This window comes from Solenopsis invicta, chromosome 4 (genome assembly GCF_016802725.1).
Source record: "Solenopsis invicta isolate M01_SB chromosome 4, UNIL_Sinv_3.0, whole genome shotgun sequence".
NCBI lineage: Eukaryota > Metazoa > Arthropoda > Insecta > Hymenoptera > Formicidae > Solenopsis > Solenopsis invicta.
Window position 1 is genome coordinate 6,959,592 of NC_052667.1, and position 20,279 is coordinate 6,979,870.

Genomic DNA, 20,279 nt, shown 5'->3' on the forward strand with positions numbered 1-20,279 from the left:
GTCAGTTCCCGTTTCGGGATAACCGACCCTGAAGTACGCGAAGACGAGACACGCGCTCGCGTCGTCGATAGTAGAGACCCTTGTAGGAAAAAAGCGACAAACTGGCTGATTATCGTAACCAATCAGAGAAGCCCGATCATGTGACCAGTTTACAACTCTCTTCCTATGAGATTCTCTAGTCCATTGGAATTGACCAATTGCCTATCGTGTGAAATGACGAATGCGATTAGTCAATTCCAATGGACTAACCGGTTGGTTAAACGAAGATTGAAAAACAACTTTTGCAAAATAAATTTTGCATTTGCCCATTATGCGATTGATCAATCGATGAATTAAAAAAACTCGCCCTACTTGACCCCGACTCCGAATCAATAGTCTGTTCTTTTTAGCTACAAAAGAAAAGATAAACTGTGCAAGAAATGCAGCTAAAAAGAACAGACCATCGAACTTCGGGGTCAGCAATCGAATATGCTCAATACGCTATAAGACGATCTTAAGAATGAATACCGACATATGAATACTGGCTTTATGACTGCTTGCGAGGAGCAGCGAGGAGTCCGCTGGGAGCAAAGAACATCCATGGCACGCATAGTAATGCGGAGTAAAAAGGTGGGGAGAGGGTCAATCAGTGGATGACGGAGCAGATTATTTCAAGTCCGTGACAGTTGGAAAACTAAAGAAATTTGTAATAGTCAATCCCGCCAGATCCCGCGCTGGAGACTTTCGCGGAACACAGTGGGACGGGGTGTTCCTCACTCAAGAGGTTAGCCCAGTGCGATGATCTTGGGTCCTGATTCGTGTGACGTCAACTATCTCGTAACCGAATATTAGCGGACTCGAGAAGCGATGGCGACAGGTAAGCGACGTAGCATCCACACGTCGTCCGGAAATGCTGGTGCGTCCGGTTACGCCGGTAGCGGGCCACGCTCGACCAGCCGGATGAACTTCCGGCCGAGCAACGCGCAGCAGGAGGACCGTGGTGGCACCCGACCGACCGCGGCGCCGAGCTCGATCGGTCTCATCCTGGTCACCATGCTACTGCATGTATGCAAAAAGTCGCTGCTGTTCGACACCGGGCTCAAAGTGGCTCTCTACTGCGGCACAATATTCATGGTCTCCTTGATCGCCGACTTCGTCACGATGCCGCGCACTTACTTCTCTAGGTCCGATAACGCCCTGAATCAGTACTTCGTCAAGTGGGGCTGGGGCTGGCTGCTGTCCGTGATCGTGCCCTGGATCGTCCTGTCGGCGCACACGCTAGGCTGTGGCCGTCGACCGGTCCTGGTGAGGCATGTGGCCCGCATCGTACTTGCTACTGTTGCTTGGTTCGTCTGGACGAAGCTGTTCAATTACATTGAGACTACCTATGGCAGATGCCTAGGCACCCGCGACATTCAAATGCAGTCTAAAGCCAAGTGTCTTCAGTCAGGTAGATTTTGGAGCGGTCTCGACATATCCGGACATACATTCATCCTCATCTACTCAAGTCTTATCCTCGCTGAGGAAGCCTCTTCCTTCGTGGGATGGGAAGGTATCAAGGATCTGATAATGCGGGAGGAGCACACGCGATCTGTGCCGAACGAAACTAGCACCGGTCCATTGCGAAATCTCTCTAATGGCGATCTGGAGTTCCTGAAGAAGGCGCACCGGGCACTCACGCCGTATTTACGTGGCCTTTTCGTGGCGATGACGTTGCAACAACTGCTGTGGGACATGATGCTAGTGTCGACGATGCTCTACTATCACATCATGATTGAGAAATTCTTGGGTGGTATAGCTGCAGTCATCACATGGTACGTCACGTACCGATGGTGGTACAAACTACCAAGAATCGGCCTGCCGGCACCTGGCGACGGCCTCTTCAAGTACAACGAGATAAAGACGAGTCCAGAGGTCAGCGCCAGGGCCAGACGCAGTACATTGAATGGCGTCAATCAGCCGAGGTTCATGGGAATGCCGATTAGAACACAGGAGACCACAGAACCAAATCTATCACACAGGCAAACGGATTTCGACGTACCTATCTAAAGAGGGTAGAACTGTATCACCCTCGACGAACTGATCGCTCTTACGTCGGGACTCTTGTTCTCTTGGTACTTAAACGTTTGATGGTCGCATGGGATAGATCATCTTTTACACAGGGACTGAATTAATATCCGGATAACACTTGCAATGCCTTATATTTATGAAATTGCCACTTTTTGATACTTCAATTGAAACCTTGTACTGAAGTAATTAGTATGAGTAATCAAGATGTAAAATAGCATATTTAATATATATGATATTTAAACAAGTATCCGGATATATGGCTCCCTTATGTTTGAGTACAAAGGTTTGAACATAAGAACTGTACAAAAATATGTAAATTGTCTGAAGGATACGTATGGATGCCTTCCTTTGATTTTTTTATATGTAAATAATTTTAGATACTTGCATGTGCAATGGGATATCTTCGATTTAGGGCATCCCGGGTAATCAGGTTCGTCTAAACAAAGCAATTGCGTACTTTTAAGTTATTTATAATTTATCTATGTTTTTAAATTATTTATAACTTATAGGATAATAATAAATAGGAGTATGTACCTGTTTTTTCGGTTTTGCTGGATTGTTGTTAAGAAGAAAGACACATTTATTTGATCTATTTAAAGTTTAAAGTCAGTGTCTTCGGTAACACTCTTCTGAATTTTGTTTTGTTACTTATATTTAATAAAGACTGTTGTTAACAAAGCGTCCATTTTTCTTAAGTTAACTATTTACGACTATTAGCGTTTATATGCCATGTTATATTTATACATGGAAGGAAAGTACAAAATATAGTTTTTGTTATGAAATCTTTCTTCCTCTCGATGCGTAATACAATCGATGCATTTAAGAAAGTACATATTCTTCACTTATTTGTGCAAGTATTCTTTCGCATCGTCTAATATCGCAGGTCATTACTAATCATTTTTATTGAGAATGCTTCTAATCTGACAATAAAAAAGCTTTTTACATTCAATAATAAAATTTTGATTTTTAAGAAGAAATTCTACTGTATCATGAAAACAAAATAAGTTCATAATTTATAAAATTGTTTGTAATAAATTTTATCTCTTTTCTTACAGATTAACTTCCTTGTCCATTAATGAAGAATAATGACATTACCATATATTTCTGAATGATTACTATTAAATGAAGTCAATTTCTACTTATTTCACGAAAAATAACATTAATTTAGTAGCAAACAATTGTATGTAAAACAATTGTAACAAAATGGTTTTTCTATTGTTGATTTTGCCTACAAACCAGTTTTAGAATAATGTTTATATTTGGCAACATAGAGATCTCCTTGATAAATCCACTCTATGATGTTTAATAATTCGATAAGAATAAAGTAGAATAAACATTTGTACACACACAACAATTTACATTAATTAATATCACTTCGCACTGGTTTCTGTTTTAGAAAAATCATAACTCATCGTAACTCCTTACGCGTATATGTGCTAAACGAAATTAACTAATATAAAATATAATTATGCATTAAGATGCAAGATGTCACACTTCTTCGGTATGCATACTATATTTCTTATGTTTTACATTTTACATAAAAATAATTACTCGAGTGTTGCTAAAACAAAATCACGAGAAAACTGTACAATATCAATCATTACGTTTAAGCACCTATCTAAGAAAAAGAAAGTCTAGTGAAGAAATAAAACGAATATAATGGGATCCACCCTGTATTCTAAAATGAGAACTTATTTTTGCTTATATATACCATCACAATCTAGCAGGCCTCATATATTTCGTTATTTGTGATGTTGATGGCAGCTAATTATGCAGTGTACTTAGATAACATTTAATACACATACGTATTTATCTGCACTTATGAACAGAGACCGAATACTGCGATAATTTCGTTAGTCAATAATATCGTTTCTATTTTTATTAAAAATCTTTAATTAGATCTATATTAAACCGATATAATCATATATAACAGATTTTCATAATATCTCAATATAATAAAATCATTTAAAGCTTAGATTTAATAAATTTTACAAAAAAGTTACAAAAAAAATAAATTTAAAACTTTTAATTACAATTAATTACAATTAAGAGAGATGCCTGTATAAATATATCAATATATATGAATTCAGTACTAAACATCTCTTCATAAAATATAAAAAGCGAATTTAATTAATTTGACAATGTTAATTTTATGGAGTGTTATCTGTATATATGTTATATCGAAATTGATATCATTTGTTTTTATTCGATTATCATATAGAGTGTCCCATAAAAGCAGTTTAAGAAGATTTTTGAAACCATTTTTGAGAGAAAAATTCTCATATCCAAGGGTGCTTTCCAATTGCAATATTCACTTTCGTACACACAGCGACATACGTTCCAATTGTCATGATCGTCGACACAGCACATCTATATTCAGCACTTTATTTACACAATTGCGTAATACGATTTAGTATGGTATGCTAAATTCTTACTTTATTTCACTTTCCAACGCAAATTCATAGTTGTTGTCCTCTTCCTTCGACTCAAGAATATCGAATATCGGTATCGGTTTTATCTTCCGTATTACTCTATTTTTCGCATTACAGCAATTTTATTCGGAGTGCTTATAAAACTGTTCATTCTGCAGTCCTTAACGATACTAACTCTTCTGGTTCTACCGCATCTTTATAAAAAATTCAGAGGGCTATCAATTGGCTGTATAAACTTGTTTTCTAATTCAATTAAATAATTACTAACCGCGGCAGATATAAATGGAATTGAAATGATGAAAACGCAGTTTCTATCATTATCAGGAATTAAAAAATGCTAAGGTATGAACATGATAATAAAAAATAATCTAAACTCAGAAACTATACATATTAATACATACTTTGTTCCAATTGAGTCGTGCACAACGTTACACTGTGCATTCTTTTGTACATGCGTCAAAATGTATTAAGTAATTAGAAAACACCCAGAATGTCGATGTTACAATAGTTTTTTGAATGAAAAGTATTTAACGTTGACAAATCAAACTATTCAAAATGCAAGTGCTCAGTATGACATCTCACAGTAGGGTGTTCATAAACAATTCTTATTTTTTTACATTAATTTTGCATATACCTTCACAATGTGCTACACCTGAGTGTACAGTTTGGTTTGCCAATTTTAAATCCTTTTCATTTAAAGTAGTTTTGACTTTTGATATGAAAATTTTCGTCTCAAAATGATCTAGGAATCTTATTTCAAACATTGTTACGGTCTTTGCAGGATCCTATATATATAAAACCGATATTTGGTGTTTTCAATCCCTGTTCACGAAGAATGCACGCTGTCATGTCGAGTCAATTTTAAACTTTCGATCTTTTACGTGCGATAGCATCTTCAACGGCCTTTAGTTGTTTCAACAATTCCTCGCGTCGCGAGCTTGCCTTCTTAGCGGCTTTGGCCGCCGCTGCGGCCACTTGCGCCTTGCTGTCTAACGGCGGTGACTCGATACCCCGCTTTTTACCTGCCATAAGTGCACTACGGTCAATTTTTTTTACCGCTGTGGCGTTGCTCGTGGGTTTCAATGTCAGCTTAATCTGCTGCTTCGCGCCGCTCAGCTTCAATGCATCGATGCCTTTGGAATCCTTGCGCGGTATCGGCGGCGTCGAACCCTTTCTTCTATGCGTCTCGCTGGAGGACGATGAGTAACTTGATTCGCTCGAATCACTGCTACTTCCGCTGCTCTCTGATCCCGAACTACTGTGGGATGATCTGAAATGTATTTTTTCTCCTTTTTTCTTTATTCATATAATATTAATAGATGCAACACATGAAAGAATACCTCAAAAGATTATATTCGTTAATGGAATGAGTTTATAATACTAACTTTGTTATATTTATATTTAGAAAAATGGATAATTTAAAAAATTTATATCTTATGCTCGTATAAGATTTTAATTTAACTACTTATGATTTAAAAGTCATCTTTTTATACCTAGATCTAGAACGACTTTTAATGATCTTAGCCACAGCGGCTGCAGCGATAGCAGCCTTTTGTTCCCTGGCTTTGTCGTGATGGCGATGAGTCGAGAGCGGGCTTGGGGCAGGTGGGTTCAATCCAGCCCGTCGATGCAGCGTACCCGTTGTAGGGGAGATAGAGCCCTTGGGTGGACGAGGAGAAGGGGCAGGAGGATTCATTAGCATGGCTCGTTGAGGCGTGGCTGCAGTAACAGCCGGAGGATTCGTAGGTGGGGAAGTGATGACAGGGGGCTTGCTTTTGCCAGCGGAACGGGTTCTAGATGGAGGAGAGGGTGAACGAGACCTGGATAGGGAGTCGTAAGAACTGTAGCTAGAACGACTGGAGCTACGGCTAGAACTAAAAAGACGATGCTCTTATACGTTTCTATATAACAAAGTAGCACGATAAACATTTAGATGAAAAAAATGCAATTCTCGGTCAAAGTGCGCCGTTTTCATTTTCCTTTTCTCTTCACGTGACAAGTATCATTGAACGTGACAAGTATTCTTGATAAATCATAAGATTTTCTGAAAACTTCTGTGTATAAAATGTTCTTTCGTAAGCTTCTAACATGATCATTGCACGCGAACATAAGTCATACCTCGTTGAAGAATATGAAGATCCGGAAGAATAAGATTGTCGCCGAGGCTGTCGACGGGATGACGTGTTGCGGCGTATAGTGCTCGGAGATTTGCGTCGCATCCACGGGTCTGCCCATTCGTCACCTCTACTCCTCTCGACAGGAGGTGGTTCTTCCTCTCGCCAAGGTTTGTTTGTCGGAGGAATACGTTCCACAATGACCTCCCTCGACGGCCGCTTATGCTTCTTCTCATACTTCTCGTAGTAATCGCGCTCTCTTTCGCGCTCACGATCTCGCTCCCTCTCGCGATCGCGATTATGCGGTGGTGGAGAAACCGATTGTGTACCACGAGGAATTGCGTGATAATCGAAACGATCCCGGTAATCACGGGAATCTTTGTAGTGTACTCGTCTGGTTATTAAAAATAAAAATTAATGGGTGTGTGATTGCAAAACAATTTCGGTAAAATTGATAACATACAGAAATAATTTTCATTTTAGAACTTGGCCATATACGATTCTCTCACCTATAATAGTCAGTTGACGCGGACGGAGGATAATATCCCTCAGGTTCGTCAACATATCTTTCTGGCGTGAGTCTAGATGACGATACCCTGCGCGGTACTTCTCGTTGCGGCCATCTCTCGACCGGCGGCTCTGGACTAGCCGCTCGAACGTAATAACCAGCCTCTCTATCTAGCTCATCTTGTCCTAAACTCAAGTTCATTTTTTTCTCCTCGAAATCCATATCCGATTCTTTGCGTTTATTGGCTTTACGCATCATCTAGAAAAGAGAAGGAAATATCTTCTTTGAAATTCAATATAGAATTTCAGATTACCAACTATTTATTAAATATTATAAAAGACATACACGTAGTGCCATGCATAAGAGTATCTCGCATATAACTTACTTCCTTGGCATGACGCAGACCGCGCTCCCAAGCAGATTCAGCCGGCGTCTCCTCCACCTTAGGTGCGTGTGTAGGAGCACCGTAACCGGGTAACGACGATCGCATACTCGGTCTATCGATGTGTGACCTATATTCATGTGGTGCGGCAGCGTGTGGCGGATACGCCATAGGTCTCACCATATCGAACATAGTGTAGTTACCTTTGTCCGTCACTCCTGGATGTAAAAATCTACAGCTAACGCCCCACGTACACTGACCACGACTATAGAAGCGACACACCGGTCTTGGCTCAGTCTCCTCCGGCCGTACGTCATCCCCGTCACTGAGCTCCCCTTCCTCCAATTCAGATTCCTCTTTCTCTCCTTCTTCTCCTTCTTCTTTATCATTTATTTCGCCGGATTCTTTCGACTTCGTCTTATCCTTGTCTTTATCTTTATCTTTCTCTTTACTGTCTTTTTCTTGGTTTTCTTTAGTTTCCTTCACAACAGGCGCCTCAGTTTCACCTATAATATTATCAATTACATAAAATACAGTTCTATACACATATTTTATTTAATGAAACATTTATAAAATTATTGCAATAAAATGTTCAGATATTTATACAATTTTAATACATAAAAATTGAATTTGAAATTTGAAAAGAATGTATTTACCATCATCACGTTCGTCTTTCCATTGACCATCGGCTTCAAAGTCTAATTGTTCACTTTCTTCTGTCAAGCCAACCGGTGCAATTTTGTCTTCTTTTTCCATATTCTCTTCGTCATTAATGATTTCTTGTTTGGCATCTTGTTCCTGAGCTTTATCTGTTTCGACGTTTTGTTCGGTAGATTCCTCAGGTCCGTCCATGCTTTCAAGATCCGACACATCCGACAAATCCTCGCCATGAGTCATAGGTGTAGGTTTAGATTTCGACGTGGGCTCTGGTTCATCCTCAATGTCCCCATCCGAGATTTGCTCGCCGTCCAATTCGTTATACGACCCGTTTTTCTCTTCCTCGGGGGACCGAGGGCCCGAATGCACCGATGAGGGTTTATCCGACTCCTGATCGTCCATAGGAGATGCCGGGCCGGATTTGAACGACTTTGGTGAGCTCCTCGCCGATATCAAGGACTTGACGGAACTCCGGCCCGATCTGGGCGACTTTGGCGAACTTTGCCTGGACTCGCTATTCTTGTAAGAGTACGATTTTAACGAATTGTCGGCAGATCTTTGCGTATCCGCTTCGAGGTCAGATGCCTTCGATTCCACGTCCCCGAAGCGCATAGACTTGGAGTCGTTTGACGGAGAGAGACACGATCCATTGTCCTGTACAGGTGATCGCGACATGCTGCGATCCGACCGAGGTGAATCGAGGGAGTTGTTTCCCGAATGATAGGACTTCGGCGAGTCGTTCGGTTGATATGTCGGCGATGCCGGCGGGCGATATGACGGTGATATGGGCGACGGCGACAAGGGTGGTGATTTTGATAAACTGCGGATCGACCTCGGAGAGCCTTCCTCGCTGGGAGACATTATCCCGGATCTTTGCGACTTGGGCGATAACGGGGTGGACCGCGGTGACTTGGACTCACCACCCGGTGACAATGGTGATTGCAGAGACTTCTCTCCGGAGAAGATAGAACTCGTGGCAGACTTTCGCCGCTCTGATCCGGAGGAATGGTGTGAGTAGCGTGACGACGTCACCTCGTCCCCGGCTAATGTGAGCCGATTCCTGTCCTCGTCATAACCCTCCGACGAAGTGCTATCTGTACCAGAGTCGGACATGTCGACAACTCTCTATTTCAGCCTGTAAATCAATGACACTCGTTAGTACGGTGACGGGCGATTTTAAACGGACGGGAACGGGAATGCCCTGATTAGATCTTTAAATGTATAACCCATTCCAATCTCTCTTTTTTAGTTGGATAGTTTAACTGTTTTTATTTTCTTTTTCGGGCGTACCGACCGAATGTAGCACTGAATAATCTGCATCAGTAGCATCACAGAGCTTACCTGGGTCAATCAGAGTTTGTGAAGTATTCGCTCTTGATGGCACAACGCGCGCGATCCATATCGTGTCGAACATTCTTTATATCACAACTTTCGACTTTTTTTCTCTTTTTTTTATACGAAACTTTTTTCTTATACTTTATTACTCAAACTGAACTTTTTTTACTTGCTCACATATGCGATAGTACTGTTTTTGGGCTTTTCTTGCGCGGAACTTTTTAAACTTTCGCGTCGTTTTAAACTTTCAACTTGGACACAACACAAACTAAGAAAGTATCGATAAACCACGCGAACCGTTTCTTTTTGTACTGCACTAACGAAACTATAGCGAACGAACTTTCAACCTGAAAGAATATTTTTTGGGCCTATTGGGGAAAGAAAGAAATCGGGGTGAAGAGGGGGAGGGGGGCAAGATAAAAAATGAGAAAAACGTGAAGGAAAAGCTTTAATGATGATGTATACCCTAGTCATGTCGCGTTAATGATTGCTTTTGGCAAAATGTAATTCAGTCGATTAATCGCAATTCGACAAATTAATTTCAATTATTCGTTAAAATTGTAATAGGTAAACTCTGTCAATGCAAACTGGTGTCACCTTCTATAAAAGAAGATTATATTCTCGATTATATCTTAAGATTTTCGTTTCTTTTTCAGAATTAAACTTTGCCGTTGCGATGATTCCGATGACGTTTACTAATTCTTTATAATGTTTAAGGAGAGCTGTACTGTGTGTGCATATATAACAAAACATCAAGGAATCCACAGTGTCGATTGCAGTGATAATGCCTAATTAAGAAACGAACAGAGGAACGACTTCCAGCCCAAAATTAATCCTGGAATACTGTGGGTGAATTTTCATCCAAATGCTAATTCAAGTTTAATACAATTTTTGTTACTAAAATTGTAACAGCTTGAAATAAAATTTAACATGATTTTGTTTACATTAAAATGTTGACTCAACACAAAAGTCTTGATTCTTATTGGTGTTATTCTTATTATCATCGATATATCAACACTGAAAAACATGGTAAAAATATTTTGAAAAAGTGACAGAAAACAGAGCTGTCTACAACAAAAAGTTAGTTCCACTCGAGTTATTTACAATCAGAATTGGGTAGCAACTAGTTAACAAATTACAAGTTAAACATTAAAATAAAAAATTGATAATTTTAGACTTAACTTGATTAATTTTAAATTATTTAGTTTTTAACTTTAACTAGTTATTTGTGAAACATAAACTTTAATTATTTTCTAACTAAAAATTTACCTATGTAAAAGTAAAAAATTAAAAAAAATACATTCCTACAAACCAATATTTCTTTGTTACTTCATTATAATCATATTATAAACTTAATTTACACATAAAAATTAAAAATTTTATGATCTATATTATAACTATTTTGAGTAATCTAATTTAAAAGATTATGAATTCCTAATTTAATATAAATGCTTTTCAAAATTAACTTTTAACTTAAATTACTTTTTAATGTAACTTTTAATTGAATTAGTTTCTTGTTCATGTAACATTTAAAGCAACTAAATTAATTTTATAAGTCATTAACATTAATTTTAGTTAAAAAATATATTAACTTATCTAATTCTGCTTACCTTGTGTCAGTAAAAATAATTCTAAAAAAAGAATATTTGTGTGAGATTATAATGTATGAGCTTCGAAAAAAAAATAAAATAAAATAAAATAAAATAAAAATAATAGATACTGTAAAAAACATTTGTGACAAATTTGACCTTTCCAAAAGTCATACATTATGCACATGCAATCATTCTTTTTCTTTAATGCTTATTTTCGATGCAAAACAGCACTGTAAATAATTTATAAACCTTCTTTCCTTCATAAACAGTTTGAAGTCACCTATCAAACAATATATAATTCACCAGCATACTATAACAAGAGCAACATTATTTCCTCAAAAATGACCATGATTTTTGATACACACCTAATACTATAGTGAATAGTTTAATCATTTTTGGATTTTACAACATATAAAGTAGAAAAAAAGTGATAAAATTCTTAACAGTGTAAAAAAATTCTTAATTGTGTGAATCTTCACCCTGAGTAATGTTAATACAAATAATATATGAGCTGTTTTCCAGGATTAAACAAGTCCTATGTGGCATATATATGTGTATATATATATCTGGAGCAATGTATCTTATCAAGACTTTTTCTTCAGTCCAAGTTGTATATTTATCTCTATTTGCAGAAAGATACAAAATGCAGCCAGGATACATTTGAAAGCCTTTTTTCTTTTCTACAGGATATATGATTATAGTTATCAAACATCCAAAACCTTATGACATGCTCTGCAATTTACTTTAGAGTAACAAAAAAAAAATAATTAAATATATATTTTACATAGAAAAGATATGGAAAAAAATAAAGGCAGTTGGATAAAGATACACTCTTTATCCACAATCTAAGACTAATTTGCAAGATAGTCCGGAAGATGATGATACTTGATGAATGGTCTTCATTCGTTACTACTTGAAACTATCATTAATTCGTAATTAAAATGGTAAAGGTGAAAAAAAAAAACGCAAATATGGCAGATTTTTTACAATTGATAATTTTTAGCAAAAAAAAGTGATTTGTTACCGGCTGATTTTTTTGTACATTACTTATTTTCACTAATTGTAAGAAACATGCAAAAATCCGAATGCCATAGTTCATCGTTTGGATGAACCTAAAGGATCGCAATTCTCTCGTTAACATGTCGAATTTGTAACTAAAAAAGTTATGATTTGTTACCGACTGAAATTTTGTACACAAGTTATTTACATCATAAAATGCTAGAAAACACAATTACCATACTGTCTGAATAGACTAGAAAATTGATATAAGAGTTGAAAATTGTATGATTTTAAGAGTCATAATAATGATAGATATGTTTTTTATTATGTTTTCTGCGCATATGAAGATACTAACATAGTTAATGTTATTACAAGAAAAATAAAGATTCTTTTTTTCTTCTTGAGTTTCTTGAAGTTTCTTTATATTTTTTTAATTCCCTAGCTTCCTTTACCTATTTATTATAATGTTCTTTTAAGCATATTTTCTAGACATAAAATGGGTTTTTTTTAAGTAAATTTAAAAGCCTTATTTATTGGACCTTATTAGATTCAAGTACCTTATAACATTAATTAAAATAAATTATAGATAATAAAAGAAACAGCAAAAGCAAAATCAAGAACAGCAATGATGAAAACGATGACAAATATAATGATTATAATAGCAATGAGAGTAATGATAATGATGATTAAAATAATTGTAAGGCAAATATGATGATATGGTGATGATAAAAAATAATCCTTATTATGTCAATAAATCTATCAATAAGTTAATAAACTTATAAATTTATAAATGTAATATTAGATCACTTTAATATCTATTTTTCAACACTTTTATTCACTACACCCACATAAATATTTGAAACTATCTCACACTTTAATGTTTGGAAATGTTTCCTGCTTTGAATCTGGCCATCAGTTTTTTATTTTAAACTCAGCAAACAATAAAAAAAGAATGCAAACCTTAGGTAAGCCATATAGGATACTTTATTTGTAAGTATGACTACAAGATTTAACTTTCTTCATTTTTATTATATAATATAATAATGGAGCATTATCGAAAAAGGTATGGTTTTATCTTGGTCAATTTGAAAAGATTTGACTATATTTACAAAACATTATATGGTATTTTAATGTGACAGTTATTTTTATCCGTATGATTAATATGACAATAATTTTTTTGTAATACATTAGTCATAAACTTTTCAAAAAACAAAATTCCATACAGTAACAAATTATGACTGTTTAATTAAAAATTTAACTTGTTAATGAAAAAATGGAGATTCTTTAGATCTGCCCAAATAATACAGCATATGAATTTTTGCATGTTTTTTTAGTGAAAATAAGTAATGTACAAGAAATCAGCAAGTAACAAATCACTTTTTTTTGCTAAACAATTTAGCACTTTAGCTTAATGTGGCAACTTCTTTGGTCCATGGAATGGATATGGCACCTACTTTTCAGTTGGTTTTTTGACGTAAACAATTACTAAAAACAAATGTTAGATGGTAACACATTAAAAAAAAAGCCAAAAATTTTTTACAACTTCAATCATACATTATCAATTGTAAAACTGCAGAAGGTCTGCCATACTTGCGTTCCCTTCACTTTTGCCATGTAAATAATAAATTAATGATGGTGTCAAGTAGTGAAAAATCAAGATCATTCATCAAGAGTCATCTTCCAGACTAAAGAGCACATTGAAGAGAAGAAAAAGAAAAAAATTAAAGTCCTGAAATATAGGAAAAAAAGCAAACCTCGATATGAGATAAAGTAAATTACACAATTACATAAAACTTTATTTTAAGAAGCGTTAATTCTCTTCACTTGCGTCCTCTTTTTGATGTTGTGATATTGGTAACACCGCGCACGTACTCGCTTTATCGTGCCAGCGCAGATACGTGTGTTATCTCCGTGTGAAGCGCGGAGGTTAAAACGAAAGGTTAAGGCGATCACTGCGATCGAGACTGCGACATGAGGAACACGCGGAGGCGTGAACGTGCGTGCGCGCGAGCGAGGGTTGCGGATGAGGTTTACGTGAGGGGGAGAAGGGAGGTTTTGGCACGGAGGTCGGCGCCGTTATCGTTTATTCGTCCTGTCCGCGAGAAACGGGACGTCGGCGGAGCGTCTTACCTTGGTACGCGCGGTACTTGCGAGGCCTGCGTGTGGCCTCGAGGCGGAGACTCGACACTCTAAACGAGGCTCCAAGGCGGCCGGCGTCACCCGCGATGCTGACGTTTCTCTCGCCGAGGCTCGCAACGAGACTCGGCGACACGCGTCTCCTCCACGACGGACGGCGCCACTCGGCCGTACGAGACCTTGCACTCTGGTCTGCGCGTGAAAACACGGTCCGGATTCTTCACGCTCTGGCGCAGATAAGCACGACTCGTCGTCGCAAAGGGAACAAAGCACAAACCACCAACGCCACGAGAGGGGAACGAGAGAGTCGTGATCAGTCGTGATGAGCCGTCAGGAAAACGCACATCCATGTCCCACAACCATGGGTTACGCCAAGATCGCTAGATGGGCATGCAAACGTGCTTGTTCGCAGCGAATGTGACAGAAATGGACCAATCGATTAAAGTTGGTTTATAATAGCCATAACCGTAAGAAATTGGCCAATCTTGATCGATTTATAGAAGAATAGTCGACTATGATTGATAAATTTCTTACCGTAACGACTATTATAAACCAACCCTTAATGAGCAAGTAGCCTCTCATTGGTCGGTATTAAGCCGGTATTCATAGGTCGGCCATGCCGGCCCTTTTTCCATCACTTGAAACTTCTCGCGCATTTATTTTCGCCCGGAATTTGAACTACAAGCAGAGAGCAGAGAGGAACCTGAGAGCGGTCACACTTCGAGTTTAGGGCCGGTATTCATAGTCGATTCTTATATTTAAGTTCGTCTTAAGTATCACCTTAAAATACCATCAACCAATCAGAGAACCCTATTAGCATCTTAAGACGTTACTTAAAACGATCTTGAAATAAGAATTGACTATAAATACCGGCCTATGTGTTAAAAATGGACCTTCAATTATTGGCTACATAGGCAATGTCCATTTTTTGCGTCGGTAATGTTTTCGTGGTTCTCAGCGATGCTATGCGTTAATTAGATAAAGGCCGGTATTTATAGTCAATTCTTATTTCAAGATCGTCTTAAGTAACGTCTTAAAATGCTAATACGGCTCTCTGATTGGTTGATGGCATCTTAGGGTGATACTTAAGACAATCTTAAATATAAGAATCGACTATGAATACCGGCCTGAAACTCCCGTACACTAGTGACGCACATCCATTATGGCCAGAATAGGAACTACATGCCACATCCATTTTGTGACCCGCCGTTAAAAACAGTGTCTCATGAAATAGATGTGGGTTATTATCCGTGCTAACATCTATTTTGCTGTCGATAAAATCTGATGCGTGTCGCGCGTACTGCATTCATAAGAGGGTTCGAGAATGTGCACAAATGGTTAATTACGTCTACGTTCGAGTAATTTTTCATTTATTATAGTCTAAATTGTTTTGATTAACATTGGCATTAATACACATCAATACGTTTATGCCCATATTTTGAATATTCATATTTTTACTTAGGTAACGTTTTTATCACCGTTTGGACAGGAAATAAATTTTTGAATGAAATAATTTATTATCATATATGCGAAACACGCAATCAATGCAACAATAATGAACAACATTGCTCTTAATACATATAATGACAAAATACTGAAGTAATATTGAAAGTTACTATTGAAATGCGAACATTACTAACTTGGTAATGATTTTATAATAGTTTCCCTACTCCAGAAAATTGATGCTAACACTTAATAATATATGGTAATTATTCAAAGGAGTTTTAAGGTCACCGAAAAGTCACTGTTATTTTTGAAACGATACTATATGATTTTTATTACATAATATAATGTGATTCTTTCAATTATTCTGCACACTACTTATTTGGTAATGTAACGAGTTACTTTATATCCCTGCGTATAAGAACGTATATATCCAAGGCGTATCGAATGTTTCGTCTAACAACCTAAGGTGGGCGTCATTCTCTACACATGTGGTTATTTGAATCTCTATTGCAAAAAATTAAAACTGCGCAAACTCTCTCGTGGGAGGTTCCGTCATCGACTCTTCTTGATCGCTTTGATCGTTCTGCATTAATAGTTGCATCAGTTTGCCAGTCAGCGCGGGATTCATCTGCATCATCCGGAGTAACACGAGAGCAAAACAATTTATATCCTATTATTTCGCAAGGTCAAACAATCAATTTGACTATGGCAATAATATAATATAACAGATATTTATTTTTATATAAGGCAATACTTCGGGAAGGAACTTAATGGACTGCGCAAGAGTAGATTTTAACGTTCAATATTATAGGTTTTAACGTTCTCCAGTCTGGTGCGTGCTGTCTTAATAAGTAATTAAGAAGAATAGAGTCAAGAATAATTTTAAAAAGAAAACAATACGCCGCATTATACCAGCAAGCTTCTGTTTACTAAAAAAAAACTTAAATTTAACGCACTGAGGCTCGACTGTTTATAATACGTAGTTTATTTCGCTTGAATAATGTACAGTACACTTAATTGGTATGCGCGAATAAAATGTCCGCGAATGATGATATAATAATCTTGCTTTCGACGGCGTTCGTGCGCGTCTTGGGCGACTGATAATGAGACTTGACACGCTTAGGGGTAGCTGTTCAAGAATCTGGGAACAACTACCCTCGGTCTCAACTCTTGTTCGATCCTTGACGAGAGAACAATTTGAACGTTTCGGATACTACTTGTGCTTTCTCTAGGTTCAGAATTTGCGATCCATATATACTTGGGTTCTTGGACAGAGAAAAGTTTGCTCGGGATTTTGTCCACTCTATATATATATAATATATCTCGAGAACCTCGCGGATTTGTCCCGATTTGCAGAACCAACTCTTATCTTGATTGACAAGTTCGGAACCTTAATTAGTTCGCGATCGCGACAAAGACATGTTAAAGCGGCTAAAGTAAACGGTGGCCATAAATCCAGGACCGTAGGCATCGCTATCGCCTCATTCATCGCCGCTTCCGACTTAAAATTTTGCGATTTCGAATTTGCGGCCAGCAGAATAATATATGTCGTCTGCTGAAGAAGCGCGATGAAGCTATGCGCTTTCGAAGCCGCAATGCCGCTTCGAAAGTGCATAGCTTCATCGCGCTTCTTCAGACGACATATGTGGCACATGTGGCCGCAATTAAAGGAACCGGGTGTCTCTTTGAAACCGACGACTTTTAAGTTTAAAACCTTTGTAATTACACGTGAGTGTGTGAATGTGCCTGTATGTATATGTCGTGCACGACGGTATGTAATTGTGACAATATGTATATTACACAACAGTTTCCCATAAACACCTGTTGTTTTACCGGAAGTTTTTTAGCAGGAAGGAAATTGTTGTCATTAATCGTCAGAGAAGCAATCATTATAATCTTAACTACAGCCAATACAGAAAAAACATGACCGAGTTACCATCTTGCAGCTGTGGTGACGGCCGGCAGGATGCAAACCATATTATCTTTTACTGCTTACTTACCATCCCGAAATCCGGCAAATTCGAGAAGTTTATTAAAGACAATTTTCCCCTATCGGAAATTAATATCTTTCTCATGCTCAAGCATCGTACTAGTAGTATTTGTCACCTCATTTTTGCTTATTTAAAGTCATATAATCTCCTCATTTAAACCCTCCCGTCTCTCATGCTCGCTCGCAAGTTTGAGTCCTCTATATACATAGGAGAAGGTCGGGTAGGAGATATCGGACACCTAAGCTTTTTCACAAATATTTCTTTTTTAAATAGCTAAATTTGAACATACTCTATATTATACAAAACTTTATTCTTATACCAAAACACCTCTTGAAAACCATTTTCCTAAAATAAAAATATCAATCGTTTTTTTATACTTTTTATAGACATTGCATTTTTATCATGCTTGTTTGTAGAGGGTTCTGTCGAACATGATACAGTGAGAAAAGAGTCATTTTTGGTGTAACAAACAACTTATTATTATAATTATATCATTATTATATATTATATGTTATATATGTATGTTATTATTATTATTATTTTATATTATTATTGTATATACACAGTAAAAACTAAAATTTTCCAGAAAATCCACTTCAAATTTTTTTGTTAAAATAACTCAAAAGTTAAATTAAAACTTAAAATAAGAGTTATTTTCAAAAGTTAAGTTAAAATAACTTAAAATAAAAATTATTTTAACTTAACTTTTGAGTTATTTTAACATAAAATTTAGAGTGGACTTTCTGGTACATTTTATTTTTTATTGTGTAAGTAACATAAGTCAATAAATGAAAATAAATTTTTTTTAACGTAACAAGTCAATAAAATAAACAGTCTTTAAAAATTCAATATTTTAATACTTTTAACATTTTTTTTTTCTAATAGTCATTTTTTTAATTTTAATTTTTTCTATGGCTTGAAACAATTTTTGTCCGATATTACCCGCTGTCCGGTACTACCCGACTTTCCCCTACTTGATTCAAGGGGAGGGTGCTCAGTTCCGGTTGCTCCGGTTACGATGCACAAAACTCGGATACTCCGTTGGAGCACGAAGCACGTTTCTTTGTAATACTTTACTCAGTATCACTTACTACTAGGTGGAAGAATAGTAAATAAATTGGTTATTATGGTCAAATCGTACTCGCCACACTATACCACTGGGGATGGACACCATTAAAAGTGAAAAAGAAGAAGAAGACCATACCGGCTTTTCTCCGTCACTCAAAACTCGGCGCATTTATTTTCGTTCGAAATTTGAATTACAAGTCACCTTCATTTTACGACTGTGCGGTTAAAATCGTGTCTCCTGGGTGGATGTGATTTGTGGCTGTGCTAAAATCACATAATGATGGGGGGAGGGGGGACAGACTTATCCCATGGTGGAAACAGAAAAGTGTCTTTTTAATTTATATCACAAATAGAACACACATTATTCATGTCACAAACAAAACAGTTGTTTTATTTTTTATAAAAAAATATTTATTAATATATATTGTGCAGTTAGGTAATGTGATGTTATATCTAATTCATGTTGTGCTTCGTACGTTTGTAAGATACACTAGATGTTTCAGAGAAATGGTGTGTGTGTGTGTGTGTGTGTGTGTGTGAGTGTGAGTGTGAGTGTGTGTGTGTGTGTGTGTGTGTGTGTGTGTGTGTGTGTGTGTGTGTGTGTGGGTGTGTGTGTGTGTGTGTGTAGTAGGGTGGAGGAATAGTACTGGAACAGCAAAATATCTTGAAAACTAAGCATTTTAGAAAAAAGTGTTTCAGATAAAAGTTGTAGAGTTTTAAAAAATCTATTTATTAATATTATCAGTTTGACCTTGGATGGCGTCGCCAAGGTCAGATTAAAATCATATTAACTTTTTCAAATAGAACACTCTATTTTTGATTTCAGAATCTAATAGCTGTTGTCATCATTTTTTTTAAAAACCCTACAAGAAAGTTTATTTTTGTTGAGTACTTTCCGAAATGTCCCATACAGCACAGAAAATTGCAGCAACATTGCAGCAATGTTGCAATGTTGCAGATTGCAATGTAATATTACGGAAACATCGCAGAAACATAAATTAACAATATGCCTGCAACGTTTCATGGCATATGCCAGTAATATTCTGAAAACATTGCAATATCATAATTTTTTAATTTTTATATCAATAGACGAAATAGGTCCATATATGAAGAAACCTCGATCTACAGCCCAATGAACAAACAATATTTTTTAATTGTGTTTTTAATAAAAATTTTTTTATATTTAATTTAATTATTGTATTATATTGATATATATTTTCTAATTACATTCTTATTTAAACAAATAACAGATAAGTTATTCCAAATGCTATTCTGTATTTGCAAAATTAGTAAAAAAAAACTATAATTTTATATTTGTTTATATAAATACTGAGCTTTAATTATACATCTTTCATTTTTTCGATAACGTATATTAACCTGATCTATCAGTTATATGCACATATCAGCATAAAGTGTTTACAGGTCATCATGAGGGATCAATTCGCAGCGATCACGGAAGTCACCAGAGTCGCGACTTGGATGAGTGACCGCTTGGAAATTTCCAAAAAAAATTTGCGAAATTTTTTTTTTGCAAAAAATGTTTTTTTTAAATGTTACACAAATATTGTTT

At 36.6% G+C, this 20,279-nt stretch overlaps 2 protein-coding genes across 7 annotated transcripts; one reads left to right on the forward strand and one right to left on the reverse strand.

Moving 5' to 3' along the window:
• The first annotated feature begins 470 nt into the window (after positions 1 to 470).
• Positions 471 to 2,728, forward strand: LOC105196253 (fat storage-inducing transmembrane protein). Its single transcript, XM_011162068.3, has one exon. It carries the CDS (start codon positions 847 to 849, stop codon positions 2,026 to 2,028), a length of 1,182 nt encoding a protein of 393 aa, XP_011160370.1. The 5' UTR covers positions 471 to 846; the 3' UTR covers positions 2,029 to 2,728.
• An 815-nt stretch (positions 2,729 to 3,543) lies between these two features.
• On the reverse strand, positions 3,544 to 14,580 carry LOC105196255 (zinc finger CCCH domain-containing protein 18). 6 transcript variants are annotated; one of them, XM_039448629.1, is made up of 8 exons: positions 14,199 to 14,579; positions 9,484 to 9,824; positions 8,142 to 9,277; positions 7,489 to 7,991; positions 7,105 to 7,361; positions 6,600 to 6,989; positions 5,975 to 6,355; positions 3,544 to 5,751 (listed from the first exon to the last, which is right to left on the reverse strand). In XM_039448629.1, exons 3-8 carry the CDS (start codon positions 9,253 to 9,255, stop codon positions 5,343 to 5,345), a joined length of 3,054 nt encoding a protein of 1,017 aa, XP_039304563.1. In that variant the 5' UTR covers positions 9,256 to 9,277; positions 9,484 to 9,824; positions 14,199 to 14,579; the 3' UTR covers positions 3,544 to 5,342. The 6 variants fall into 6 exon arrangements, with proteins under 6 accessions (XP_039304563.1, XP_039304565.1, XP_039304564.1 ...); XM_039448631.1 differs by lacking the exon at positions 9,484 to 9,824 and having other exon boundaries at positions 3,544 to 5,736; XM_039448630.1 differs by lacking the exon at positions 9,484 to 9,824 and having other exon boundaries at positions 3,544 to 5,739.
• Positions 14,581 to 20,279: the final 5,699 nt, after the last annotated feature.

What these genes read in the sequence shown, in the direction of transcription:
- LOC105196253 (XM_011162068.3), top strand. Translation starts at nt 847, where the DNA reads ATGGCGACAGGTAAGCGACGTAGCATCCACACGTCGTCCGGAAATGCT.
- LOC105196255 (XM_039448628.1), bottom strand. Translation starts at nt 9,255, where the DNA reads ATGTCCGACTCTGGTACAGATAGCACTTCGTCGGAGGGTTATGACGAG. An exon ending in GAAAGACGAACGTGATGATG is followed by an intron (nt 7,992 to 8,141) that starts GTAAATACATTC and finishes ATAATATTATAG; the next exon opens with GTGAAACTGAGGCGCCTGTT. An exon ending in TCTTCATATTCTTCAACGAG is followed by an intron (nt 6,356 to 6,599) that starts GTATGACTTATG and finishes TCGTCTTTTTAG; the next exon opens with TTCTAGCCGTAGCTCCAGTC.